Here is a 13,376-nt window from a genome sequence, read left to right on the forward strand (position 1 = left end):
AAGTGTTAATACTGGAAGCTGATCTCAAACCCACTTTCATTTTTCTTTTCCCAAGTCAGTTATTATCACTATGCTTAGTTTTCCATCTATTTCTGATACATATATAAATATTACTGACACAAAACAGACCGAAACTCAAACCGAAAAATTAAAATATTTTCGTTCCCAGGACCGCAACAACTTAGTTACATTAAACCATGTTGCCTGATCAAAATGTGCAGAAACAACACTCAGCCAATCAGAGACAACTGAATCGCCACGTAGCCAATCAGAGTGCAGATGCTCGCTACGTTGCGGGACGAAAAACAGGAAGTGAAAATCAGAGGCGTCTTGGCGTGTTTGAATTGCGGAAAGTTTGCTACAGAAATCCTCCAAAATCTACAATGACGTGACAGTAAAACACCATGTAAAGTAAGTGTTTTATCACATCTGAAAAACATCACCGCACACCTGAAAGACTTTATCGTTTGTTTGTTTTTTGAAGAACGTACGTTGGTGTAAATATGTTTCACAAGGTCGGTGTGTATGTGTGAGCTTTGAGCAACAGCAGATATTAACGGTTTAACCGCAGCACAGCAACTTATTATAACCACAGTAATGCCATGTGAGGGGGTTTTGCCATGTCCTTTCAATACCACAGTATATATTTTATCGGGGAGTTGTTTTGTAAGGTTATCTCAGTGTTTTGAACTCTCTGTGTGTTTATTATATGTACATTACTGTATATAAATATACAGTCATAATAGCAATGATGTCATGTTGTTTAAGTTATAAATGGGTGTGTCTCTTGGGTTTTTCGTAAGTTGAAAACTTTCTGTAGTCACATGAGCATCTTGTGTCACAGCATTCCTCCTTCAATTGACTGTATTTGGGTAGATACTCACTGTATTTGGCTTCCGTATTTGCAAGTGCTCACCCCATCTCCGGTTGGTCAGCTGGGATTCAGATTCTCTGGATGCCGTGGCAACAGCCTCCAGCGGGTCATGGATGTGAGTGAGGACGAGTGTAACGGTGATGTGGACCCTACAGATGATCTCTCGTCCTTTGAGCTGGTCAACCTGTCCAACCCGGGACTGCTGGATCTCGGCGATGACGTTGGTGTACACGTCCAGGAGTCGAAGGAGAAAACCAGACTCAAAACCAAACTGGTTTCAGCGTGGAATAATGTGAAATACGGAGGTATGTTGAGTTGTGTTTGATGTTTTTTTTTTTGCCTACAACACTGTTGAGACAGCTGAGCGTTTGTAACGCAACAAATATCTTCTCTTCCTGAAAACCATGTGGTCGTATTCGGATGTCTTTCTTGCATTCCGCAGGCTGGTCTTTAAAGACCAAACCTCGTCTGAGTAAGAGCAGTCCTCTGTATCTGCTGGGTCAGTCCTATCAGCTCAGCTACAGCGGTAAGTAGTGCAGAAAACACCACAAACCTGTCTCGTGTGTTTCTGGAGGACTTGATTTTCATGTTTTACGGTTTTATTGATTCTAGACTCTCATTGTAGGTTTCGTATGATATGCATTAAAGTAAAACTGGAAATCATTTTAGTCTTACGAATTTCTTACTTCTTTGCTCAGGAGAGCGAGAGAGTTCGAGACAGGCGTTTTCCTCCCTGCTGTGGATGACCTATCGGAAGGGTTTCGCACCCCTCGATGGCTCCGCCCTCACCTCGGATGCGGGGTGGGGCTGTATGCTTCGGAGCGCACAGATGCTGTTAGCTCAGGGATTGATGCAACATGTAATGCCTGCAGGTGCACACACACACAAACACACACGTGTGCTTTTGTGTGTTTAACATAGCGATTGACATACTGTTCTATCATCAGGTTGGACGTGGCCCGCAACACATCGTTGGACCAAAGATGATTTGGAGATCGTGGATCCTCGTGTGCTGCATGATTCGCACAGGGAGAGTAACCGTGACTCGGGGAAACCTCGCAGACGCAGTTTGGACGTGATGTTAGACAGCGAGAGCCGTGATGAGAGAGATCACAGGAGGCTGGTGACCTGGTTTGGGGATCTGCCGTCCGCCCCGTTCGGTCTACACCGGCTGGTGGAGTTGGGAAGGGCCTCTGGGAAACGAGCCGGGGACTGGTATGGCCCGTCCATCGCGGCTCACATGCTGCAGTATGTTTCTTTCATTGGTCTAACGTCCATATGGTATCAAAGAAGAGGTGTTAAGATGTCATGTGATGGTGTCTGTGTGTTTCAGGAAGGCTGTGAAAGCGTTTGATGTGTTGAATCTGGCGGTGTATGTAGCGCAGGACTGCACAGGTGAGTCTTTGGCTCCGCCCACCACTGGCAGTCGCCATCACAGGTGTGAGTTTGATTATTATTTTGTGCACGATTCTGTCACTTTTCATCCCCAGTCACTCTTAAAGATCAGTCTGAAAACCAAACTGCTATTTGATGCGTCTTGAACGTCTTCTTAAATGGCCAGTGCACCCAAAACAAAATTTGCGCGTTTGTGTGTTCAGTGTATGTTGAAGATGTGATGGATCTGTGCGTGTCGTCTCGTGTGGATCCGTCAGTGGGCTGCAGGTGGAAATCTCTCCTTCTTCTGGTGCCTGTGCGTCTCGGTGGAGATGTGTTGAACCCGGTGTACGTTCAGTGTGTCAAGGTGTTTCACACAAATTACACACAGACACAAATCTGAGCTCATGCGGAGGAACGTTTGTTTAACTCTTGTCGTGTTTGTATCTTGTAGAGATTGCTGATGCTCAGGTGCTGTATTGGGATCATCGGAGGGAAACCCAAGCACTCTTTATATTTCATGGGTTTCCAAAGTGAGTCACATACATACCCTGTACTTGTGTGTGTGTGTGAATCTCTCATCAGCTGTGTCATCATGTGTGCGATTTCCGTGTGTGTGTGTCAAGCAGATGATCAGCTGATCTATCTGGATCCTCATTACTGTCAAACTGCTGTCGACATCAAGCAAGACAACTTCCCTTTAGAGGTGTGTTGATGCTTAAAGGGACAGTTCACATTTAAAGAGATATTAGGGCTGGGTTTTGAGACCATTTTGGCGATTCGATTCTTATTTGTTTTCAATACGATTTCGATTTGATTCAATATCGATTAGTTACCAGTATATCATTTTAAGTATTAGTTTCGCAGACATGGAATCCATATTTAAATATATGGCTGGTATCTGAAACCCTCCACTCCGCTAAATTAATGAATTGCACATACACATTAATACAAAATTGATTTGAATTTGGCAGACGCTTTAATCTAAAGTGATTTACAATGGATTTTACTACACATTTGTCTCCAAGTATGTGCAATCCCTGGGATCGAACCCATGACCTTGGCGTTGCTAGTGCCGTGCAACCACTGAGGTACAGGAATTACCTTTTACTTTGAGTAACCAAACATGACGGTTAAAAATAAAAACATTGTAAATGTTCAACTTGAATTCAAGAACAACTTGAAACATGTTTAAGAAATAAAACCGATTTCAAAATTAAACTTGAATGATGGCGCCATCCTCTGGAGGAGAGGCGAAATACAGATAGAGTTCTCTGAGGCATGAGCATTAAGAATTTACGGATTTCCCCAACCTATATTATTTCTTTACATTGAAGATCGAATAAAATCGAAGAATAGATTTTTTTTACCCAAATGTCTTTTCCATAACGCTTGAATCTCTTTTACAATTCCCCACATTTTTCGAACCAATGATATTATTTAGTGTCATAGACCAGGTTAGTTATACCACTTTCGAATACACATGTGTAATGTCATATGAGGTTTTAAATAAAGTGCGTCATTTAGACAGAGGATGATTATTGTAAACACTCTCTGTCTCTGTCGTTACACAGTCGTTTCACTGTAAAACAGTAAGGAAAATGCCATTTAATCGGATGGACCCCAGCTGTACTCTGGGCTTCTACGCAAGGAGCAGAGAAGATTTCCACAAGCTGTGCTCGGAAGTCAAAATGGTGAGATTTAAATGTTGTAATCTGTTTTGAAAGCCTTGTATGTTTTATTGCATTTTTACAAAGTCTTGGTTGGATATTCGCAACAATACTCAATTAAAAATAATGCAATTTTAAAATGTATAATGATTGAAAACGGATGAGATGGTTAAGTGGTATCAGTGTTCAAATATGAATTGAAAAGAACAAAGTGAAAATGAACGATAAATGATGGGTCACTTCGAGCAGTGATGGTAAACGATTGTTTGTTTGCTAGTGTAAAGATTTGAGGTTTGCACTGTTGTTAAAAAGTCTTTCTCTCTCTTTGATGGTTAGGCTCTGACATCATCATCAGCGGAGAAGTATCCCATCTTCACATTCATGGACGGTCATGCTGAGGTGGAGAGGGAGTATACCTCTGATTCAATCTCTCACGTAAAGACCAAAGACAAAATGAGGCGCAAACAAAAGAAATGCACCACAGAGGAGTTTGTACTCTTGTGATACAGACTTTATTAATTTACAGACGTCTATGTGTCCGTGTCCGACTTCTGTGGGTTTATTGCTCATAACACACATTTAGTTTACTGGTTATCTTTATTCTCTTCATCAGAGTGTTTGAAGTATATTTTCAGCTGCTGCTCTTGTTTATTTTTGTAAGTTGTGTGTAAACTGTGTGTGTTGAGCAGGCGGTTAAGCAGATTAGTGTGGAAGTGTTTAGCGTGGTGATAATGGCAGATGGGCTTCTTAGGGATGGGATGTCTAGTGTTTACAAATGAAAACATTTGAGATCAAGCCTGGGATTTCTGTTTATGTATTTTGTGTGTGTTTTTAATTAAAACGTTTCAGTGAGATGAATGTGTTTTTCACAATTTTCATATACATTTGTGTGATATGACTTTAGAGAAGAAGATTAGCAACAATTAAGCCTATCCTGAACCTAACCCAGATAGCACACATACATCTGGCTTTCGTCTATTTGACATCTGCAAGATGGCTGCAATACATCTTAATGTCTTTAATAATACGTCTCCTAAAGATCTGGAGATCTGGTAAACATCTGCTGTGTCAAAACATCTGCTAAACATCTCAGAAAGAGCATTTATACATCAATTCTACATCATAAACATTTTATAGACGTCAATAGACGTCTCCGAGACGTATTGCAGATGAGCAAACTATGTATTGCAGATGTCAAATAGACGTAAGCCAGATGTATTTGTGCTATCAAGGAACATTCTCCTCCTAAACCAAATTAGCCACCTCGTACTGTTATTGAAACTATATGACATTGCTTGTATATTTACAGTAGTCATGAGTTGGCCATGAGATGTGTTGTTCATATTGACGAACAACTTATCACGTCATAGTTTATGAGGAACAGAGACAGCGAATGTAAAGGAATTCTGTCCGATAACCTTCATCAGGTACAAGTATAAGGTATCTGTTATTCACACAAGTCATGTTTAATATGCACTTTTTTTTGACGTTTCCTGTCAGATGTCATAGACACTTGAAGGTGTTTGTAAGATGTTTATGATTTGAAATGTATGTTAAACAGATGTTCATCAGATGGCAGAAATCTTTCTAGATCTTTAGCAGACATCTTACAGACGTACCTGTGCTATCTGAGAACCTTTATAACGCCTCATTCGGAAATGTGTTGTGATTGATTCAAACTCCTTTTACAACTTTTTATATCAAACCAACACAGCATAAGTGTGTTTCTCTTCCAGCTAGGTTCAACTATTAAAACTGGAGACAACAGGAAAAGTACCGTTCAACTTCAAGAAGGTGCTGTATGTGTATCTGTATCCCAGTGCCAAGAATGTTTTTCAAAGTGCACATGATCATTGTGCAATTCAGTCTATTAAGAGTTTGGATGTATATCGACCGTACTGTTTGAAGTACAAGTGTGAGTGATACTGAAGCTCAGGCAGCATCATTCTCACACAGAATCCCTCCATTGACAGGTTTCCTCTCACCTCGTATCTGACTATAGTGACTGATTCAGGTTGCCACGGACGCACCAAGTCCTCCAGTTCTGCAGGTGGCACTGCGACCCTAGACACACATTTCTGTTGTATGTTCTCCATAGAGGTCCTGAGCTTAACCACCACCGTGTTTGACCTCTCCTGTCCGAGCTGATGCTCCTTCTCCCAGAACAGCTGCAGAAAGAAGTCGTACAGCAGAGTGTCCAGCGTGTTCCACGATCGCAGTTTTGCCTTCATGATCTCGTCTATCTCCATCAAGCTGTTGCTCGCTCGAGGCTTCAGTTGGAGGTAAGTTAAATCATCACGCTCCAGTCCTAGGAAAGCCCTCATCAGGAACAGAGACTAATCGAAGTGTTCGGCAATCATCACCAGATGACACGTCTCCTCCAGCTGATCCAGATCTTCAGGCCAGGAAGAGTTCCACGTCTGGTTGTTCAGTCACATGTCGAAGATCAATGGGTTCTTGGCCAGACCATTCAAAGGTTCTTTTAGGTCCCAGAGGCACTCCGGAGACTCCAGAAACACAGCAAGTGCCAATTTGTTAGCGGTGGTTGCGTGTGCACCGAGTAATGCTGGGTGCACATCTGCCTAGGGCCTCAGGCTTGGAGGTGGAGCCTCCATAACTGTCACATGTCTCCAACTTCGACGCACCTAACATCAACTACTGAAGCAGTGTTTCGACAGCATATACACGTAATTGTGACACCATCGGCTTGCCATACAGCAGTCGACTTGAGTCTTGTCTGTGTGCACCTGTCGCATATCTCTTTTACAGTCTTTGGCGTTGTTTATCATCAGAAAAGATTAATATTTTTATTGCAGACTCAGCATCTGTTAATATAAAAAGTAATCACACTATTCACAATTATAGACAATCATAACTAAAGTTAGATAAGAATATGTGGAGAATGTGTTGATCTATGGAACATAATCAATTGCATAACAGTGTTTTATATACGGCATCAATGCCAAGATAGATGTTTTCACAAAAAATTACATGTAAAGTATTTTGCTCGTTTATGTCATTGGTTAACATATTAGTAGAACATATTTGAAAATAACTTTATGGTCTGAAAATACATTTCTAACATGTGCAAAAATTCAAATGCTTACCTGGCTGACAGATTTCTTGTGATCTATGTCACAGGTGTAGTGCCCAGATTATATTCCCGAGAACATTCTATCTACATTTACCTGCAGATTCTTGTCCATTTTTGCAGCACAGATTACTTCTTTATGGTCATTTTATATCAAACAGGGAACATGATAAGACTCACTCTGAATAGTTTCACAGCAGTTTATTATGGTATGTCCTCAGTGAAATGTTCACAGCATCTAATGATATCTGAGATCCCTAAAGGGAGTTTTCCAGCCTGTGGCAGAACACCAACATTATCGCAATTTCTTTCCGTATTATTACAATACTTTATTGATAGAATGATACGTATTGCTAATTATAAAATAACAGTGCTATACAATGACTTGATGTTTGAAGTAATTTAAAACAGTTGTAAATTGACCTATGCTTCTAATTATAAACATCCTTACCAGGATAACAGATGTCCTGTTGTATAAACGTTCACAATTAATCTAACTATTTAAAAAAAGATGAGAAATGAAGAAAACTCAAACCAAGCAATGATCGTGCTAGACTTCCGCTGCGCAAACTATTCGCATTTGACATTGTCATCATACGCCGATCATCTGCGCAGAATCGCATTAAGGTGAAAACACCTGAATCTTATACGTCAGTAATTGAACTAAGTTTGCGATTGGCCATGGACATTACAATTTACCAAACGAGCTATATGGAGCTCATAAAGCAGCACAGTAGCCTGTTTGTACATGTGTAGCTTTTGTACTTTCTCGCGCACAGAATGGCTGTTTGTAAAGTCCGAGGAAATGAATTTGTTATTCTATGTGCGTTTACATTCATTACTTTAATACACTGCAGAAGTTTGCCACCTTTGTCTGGGACGCAAACAACTAGCGATGAAGGGGATAAAATGTTATCTGATATGTCCGATCAAGCGGGACTTGATGAACAAATAGCTGATTTTGCCGACCCCATTGATGACGACACCATCTTCGGTATGTAATGCACTTGTACGTCATTGTAGTGTATGTGGATTCATAAAGGATTTTAAGTCCCCGTGAATTGCAATTTGCGATCATTTTGACTTTGGTATTTTGACACGATTCCGAGTGAAATGGAAGTTTGTGACCCACATTGATAAACTATTGAGCATAAACGCTGAAATATTTCATGAAAAATAGGCATTGCTGGCCTAATTATTAATATTCCTGGTATAATAATTCAGTTACGAATCGCGTGCATTGTATTGCAGATGTAAGTAGCGATGGAGATGAAACATTGTCTGATGAGTCCGATCAAGAGGGATTAGATGACTCCATACATGACAATTCCCTCTCAGGTATGTAATGCACTTGTCACTGTAGTTTATTCTTTCATAGGATTTAAATATTCTTTACGAATTGCTTGGATTGTATTTCAGCTCTGCCGAGAAGCGCTGTAGAAAGATCTAGTGATGATGAAACGTTATCTGATGAGTCCGATCAAGAGGGATTGGACGACCACATAGATGACGATGTCCTCTCAGGTATGTAATGCACTTGTCACTGTAGTTTATGCTTTCATAGGATTTAAATGTCCTTTATGAATTGCTTTCATTGTCTTGCAGATGAAACTAGTGATGGAGAGGAAACGCTATCTGATGAGTCCGATCAAGAGGGATTGGACGACCACATAGATGACGATGTCCTCTCAGGTATGTAATGCACTTGTCACTGTAGTTTATGCTTTCATAGGATTTAAATGTCCTTTATGAATTGCTTTCATTGTCTTGCAGATGAAACTAGTGATGGAGAAGAAACGCTATCTGATGAGTCCGATCAAGAGGGATTGGACGACCACATAGATGACGATGTCCTCTCAGGTATGTAATGCACTTGTGTCACTGTAGTTTATGCTTTCATAGGATTTAAATGTCCTTTATGAATTGCTTTCATTGTATTGCAGATGTAACTAGTGACGGAGAGGAAACTCTATCTGATGAGTCAGATCAAGAGGTATTGGACGACCACATAGATGACGATGTCCTCTCGGGTATCTAATGCACTTGTCACTGTAGTTTATGCTTTCATGGGATTTAAATGTCCTTTACAAATCGCTTGCTTTGTATTGCAGATGAAACGTTATCTGATGAGTCGGATCAAGAGGGATTGGATGACCACATAGATGACGATGTCCTCTCAGGTATGTAATACACTTGTCACATGTAGTATACATGGATTGGAAAAGGATTTAAATATCTAATGAATTGCTTGGATTGTATTTCAGCTCTGCCGAGAAGCGCTGTAGAAACATCTAGCGATGATGAAACTTTATCTGATGAGTCAGATCAAGAGGAACTTGACGATGCCTTAGGTATGTAATGCACTTGTACATCATTGTTGTGTATATAGATTCAAACTTGATTTGAACAGTTCCTAATTTGTAAATTCAAGGACAATTAGAAAGCTCATCTGAAGGACCCTGGGATGCAATGTCTCCAAAGCTGAGGTGTGGTGGTGATTTAATGAATTTGCAACTCTTTGGTTCAGATGTGGACCAAGTGGAGCTTTGTCGAGGTAAATTTGGACTTCCTGTTTGGTTTTGTGACTCATTATTGCTGAACATCCACTTCCAAAATTGACTAAAATGTTTGTATGTTGTACTGTTTTTATTTCTAGTGTCAGTTGGGTTAAATGCAGAATACTTAATTTATAGGATGCTTAAATGTCCTATAAAATCTAACTGTTGCTTTCAGGTTTCTGCAATTTGCCGTGTTTCCACAGTCACCCTAAACAAGTTATCTCCTTCTGAAAACGTGATGACATCTTGGGCCTTTTGCCCAAAATGGGCAACATGCCAGTATTTTATAGGCACAATTTAAACAAGCTGTTTATTTGTTACTCCTTGGTTCATTCGTGTGTTTAGATAATTGGTCTTTCATTGTAATGGCATACTTCCAGATGAAAGGCTCAGGGAATGATCTTGTACATTTCAGTATGGAGTCACATTTTACTAATTCCTCACAGGTGATTCTGCACCTGTCCCTCTTGGCCGTTTGCCACCTAACTGTGGACGCACTTCAGCCACTCATGGAGGTCTTGTTTTTGCCACACCCTATGATGGATGTGGTGTTGCACAACAGGTAACGTTTAATTTGCTCTAGTGGAAGGTTAAAAGCTACAAAGCTAACTTGGATGTTTGTTTTTCAGGGAGGGAATTATGTCATGCAGATGCTGTGGCAGGGAAAACCTGTGGTCATCTCTTGTCCCATGACCTAGTCTGTTGCGAATGACAATGTCTGGATATCAGCCTCCTAGATTTCTTTTCCACTTGCTTACTCTGGAAGCCCAGTCCAAACATCCCCTGATACACAAGCTACAACCACAGTTCTGCCCCATCTGTTCCCTTGACAGTCCTGCAAGCAATGCTTCCAGGATACCACCTATACCCTGTTACAACACTAACCTAAAAGCCACATCGTCCTTCTATCCTCATCATATCTTTCAACCTCTCGCTGTTGATGTCTGAAATAAAGTCATATCTAAGGAATGAGGAAATTGTTTTTCTGGTCCTTAAGTTTGAAAGACTCTGGTAAAATAAGTTTCCCTTGGACTAATTAATTTAATTTGGTCATTTGGCAGACGCTTTTATCCAAAGCGACTTGCAGTGCACTTATTACAGGGACAATCCCCCTGGAGCAACATTGAGTAAATTGTCTTGCTCAAGGACACACTGGTGGTGGCTGCTGGGATCAAACCAGCAACCTTTGATTTACCAGTTCAGTGGTTTAACCCACTAGACCAGCATCTCACTGACTAAAGCTTATACGTGCGGATATCATTTTTGTCATTAACCAACCCAAACACATTTTAACCAAACATGATATACCTTTTCGTCCTATCAAGGAATGGTTTAAATCTAAATTATTTTCCGCAAAAACGCAAAGGAAATTTAGAAATGTTGGTTACCAAAAACCGTTGGGCTTTATTGTGTGGATGCAAGTGAATGGTCACAAAGGCTTTCTATTACCAATATTTTTCTAAACCTTGTGCTGATACTCCATACATTTTGAAATGAAGGTGACTAATGACAATTTTCATTTTGGAGGCAAAATATTCCAGATGAAGTGATGCGTAGTTCAATAACATTCTTTTGTCTCTCCTACATCACATACAAGATGGGGCTGGGAAAGTTTGTGCGTTAACTTCTACAATTTATAGTGCATTGAAGCCGTTTTTTCAGTATCTTCATCTGGAAGCTCGTCCACAAACTCTGCCATGAATCTCTGAGAGAAAGAATAAAGTGTGACCTAAATAGTGACCCAGTTGAGACCTTGTTTTGACTTGCATTTTGGATTTCTTTCAAGCTTTGTAACCCTTGAACATTCTGTTTGATGGCTTTTAATCATTTTTGTAGTTATGTCTGATCGTTATGAACTTTTTTTTAAAGGTGTTTTGTAATACACAATTTACATTTAGGCACTTGGCAGACGCTATTATCCAAAGCGACTTGCATTGCAGTAACCTATACATTTAAACTTGGGTATTTGCAATCCTCTGGGATCAAACCCGCAACCTTGAGATAACGCAATGGTCTTACCACTGAGCTACAGGAAAGCTTATACTTAAAAAGAAAAACCAACCATGCTCTTTTCAAATACTGATCTTAATGGGAAAGAGTGGAGTCATGTCTCTTGCTCTGGTCACCTATAGGCTAAGTCTCCTCTCTTATTTCTTTAAGTCTGTATTCCATCTTCATTCCCCCAAAATTCACTTTCACATTGGCTATCTGGTTTGTTGAATTGGTTGGTGTGGTAAGGAAAGGCAAACATCCCCGTGTCTCTTTCCCCAAGTCAAAACAGAATATTCTGCAGTGTACTGCTGGGTTTCAGAAAGAAATCGGGTGCAGATGTTCTCCGACGCTCGTAGCAGCTGGTCTGGCTCGATTTGGGGTGTCTGTGTTGTTTGAGTGTTGGCTGTTGATTGTTTTTTATGGTCTCTTCTGTGGTTTCTTCTGTCTCCTGTAGGTCTCAGTTCATGGGTTTTGTTAAGGATTGACATGAACACAAAACCTTCTTTTTAGAAATCAGATTTTAGAATTGGGGCCTCATTTATAAAATGTTGTAGAAATTGGGTAAAATTGCATGTAAGATCATTTCTTTAATCTGCGTATGTGTGATCCAGATGTGAGGTCTATAAATCGAAAATGATATTAACATTTACAGCTGCTGAACTATTTTTGATCCCCGCCTTGTAAACGCCCCCTAATTAATATCATTATCATATAAAATCACACAAGTCTATATCAGATTCTCTCTCTCTCATGTTTAGCTTCTTCTCTTAAAGTAAATTAGATTATATTTAATCCATGCAGAGCTGTTGATTTCAGTACTGCTCTTCTAAATCAATGATCCACCGATGATACAGAGTGTTTCCAGTAGATGGAAGTGTTCACCTGAGATGTGGTAATGGCAAGAGGGATGGGTTTAAGGATGGTTCGAACATCATGTTATAAACAAAAGTGTGTGAAAGTAGTCAAATGTCGATGTTGTTCTAATGATTGAACTGACACTAAAACACAGGTAAACACATCACTCACTTTTGTGTGGTTTTGGCAAATATTAAACAATTATTATTCAGCATCATTTAAGCACGTTTAACACCAACCTCTTCTGATTCAGAAAGTAGAGAATAATTCATGGTTTAAGTCTCTAATGAAAGGCTCTCTTACTGCTAGGTCAGTGTTACTGTGAAAAGGGACGTCTGCACTGTTTGTTTATCAACATTCTACAAAATATCATATTTTGTGTTCTGAATAAGAAAGAAAACCAAACCGGAATGACATGACAGGAGTGTGAATAAATGATGAAAGAATTCCCATTTTTGAGTAACCTATGCCTTAACTTTTTTTGTCTAATACTTGAATTTCTGTATTGAACTATTCGTTGTTAAGTGTTGACTGTATTTGTATTTCCATCGCCACATTTAGGCATAGCAGACAGCTGCCTAGGGCCTCAGGCTTGGAGGTGGAGCCTCCATAACTGTCACATGTCTCCAGCTTCGACGCACCTAACATCAACTACTTCAGCAGCAGTGTTTCGACAGCATATACGCGTAATTGTGACACCGTCGGCTTGCCATACAGCAGTCGACTTGAGTCTTGTCTGTGTGCACCTGTCGCATATCACTTTTACAGTCTTTGGCGTTGTTTGTCATCAGAAAAGATTATTATTTTATTGCAGACTCAGAATCTGTTAATAAAAAAGTAATCACACTATTCACAATTATAGACAATCATAACTAAAGTTAGATAAGAATCTGTGGAGAATGTGTGGATCTATGGAACATAATAAGTGGCATAACAGTGTTTTATATACGGCATCAATGCCA

The 13,376-nt window shown here is 40.0% G+C and overlaps 3 protein-coding genes across 4 annotated transcripts; 2 read left to right on the forward strand and 1 right to left on the reverse strand.

Annotated features, from left to right (window-relative positions):
- Positions 1–306: 306 nt before the first annotated feature.
- atg4db (autophagy related 4D, cysteine peptidase b) lies at positions 307–4,776 on the forward strand. 2 transcript variants are annotated; one of them, XM_056752394.1, is made up of 11 exons: positions 307–411; positions 910–1,179; positions 1,317–1,400; positions 1,573–1,746; positions 1,822–2,122; positions 2,208–2,269; positions 2,473–2,615; positions 2,703–2,781; positions 2,878–2,954; positions 3,823–3,942; positions 4,255–4,776. In XM_056752394.1, coding segments are annotated over exons 1-11 (1,479 nt in total). In that variant the 5' UTR covers positions 307–410; the 3' UTR covers positions 4,423–4,776. The 2 variants fall into 2 exon arrangements, with proteins under 2 accessions (XP_056608372.1, XP_056608373.1); XM_056752395.1 differs by having other exon boundaries at positions 1,822–2,089.
- A 967-nt stretch (positions 4,777–5,743) lies between these two features.
- LOC130425748 (uncharacterized) lies at positions 5,744–7,124 on the reverse strand. The gene is given in 2 exon segments (XM_056752126.1): positions 5,744–6,500; positions 7,107–7,124. Coding segments are annotated over 2 exon segments (738 nt in total). The 3' UTR covers positions 5,744–5,780.
- A 502-nt stretch (positions 7,125–7,626) lies between these two features.
- LOC130425749 (germ cell nuclear acidic protein-like) lies at positions 7,627–10,641 on the forward strand. The gene is made up of 11 exons (XM_056752127.1): positions 7,627–8,003; positions 8,261–8,347; positions 8,429–8,533; positions 8,615–8,701; positions 8,783–8,869; positions 8,953–9,039; positions 9,121–9,189; positions 9,274–9,360; positions 9,441–9,563; positions 10,014–10,129; positions 10,197–10,641. Exons 1-11 carry the CDS (start codon positions 7,790–7,792, stop codon positions 10,263–10,265), a joined length of 1,131 nt encoding a protein of 376 aa, XP_056608105.1. The 5' UTR covers positions 7,627–7,789; the 3' UTR covers positions 10,266–10,641.
- Positions 10,642–13,376: the final 2,735 nt, after the last annotated feature.

This window comes from Triplophysa dalaica, chromosome 7, assembly GCF_015846415.1.
Source record: "Triplophysa dalaica isolate WHDGS20190420 chromosome 7, ASM1584641v1, whole genome shotgun sequence".
NCBI lineage: Eukaryota > Metazoa > Chordata > Actinopteri > Cypriniformes > Nemacheilidae > Triplophysa > Triplophysa dalaica.

What these genes read in the sequence shown, in the direction of transcription:
- atg4db (XM_056752394.1), top strand. An exon ending in ATATTTCATGGGTTTCCAAA is followed by an intron (nt 2,782 to 2,877) that starts GTGAGTCACATA and finishes TGTGTCAAGCAG; the next exon opens with ATGATCAGCTGATCTATCTG. An exon ending in TGTGCTCGGAAGTCAAAATG is followed by an intron (nt 3,943 to 4,254) that starts GTGAGATTTAAA and finishes TTTGATGGTTAG; the next exon opens with GCTCTGACATCATCATCAGC.
- LOC130425749 (XM_056752127.1), top strand. Translation starts at nt 7,790, where the DNA reads ATGGCTGTTTGTAAAGTCCGAGGAAATGAATTTGTTATTCTATGTGCG. An exon ending in AGATGACGATGTCCTCTCAG is followed by an intron (nt 8,702 to 8,782) that starts GTATGTAATGCA and finishes ATTGTCTTGCAG; the next exon opens with ATGAAACTAGTGATGGAGAA. An exon ending in GATGTGGTGTTGCACAACAG is followed by an intron (nt 10,130 to 10,196) that starts GTAACGTTTAAT and finishes TTTGTTTTTCAG; the next exon opens with GGAGGGAATTATGTCATGCA.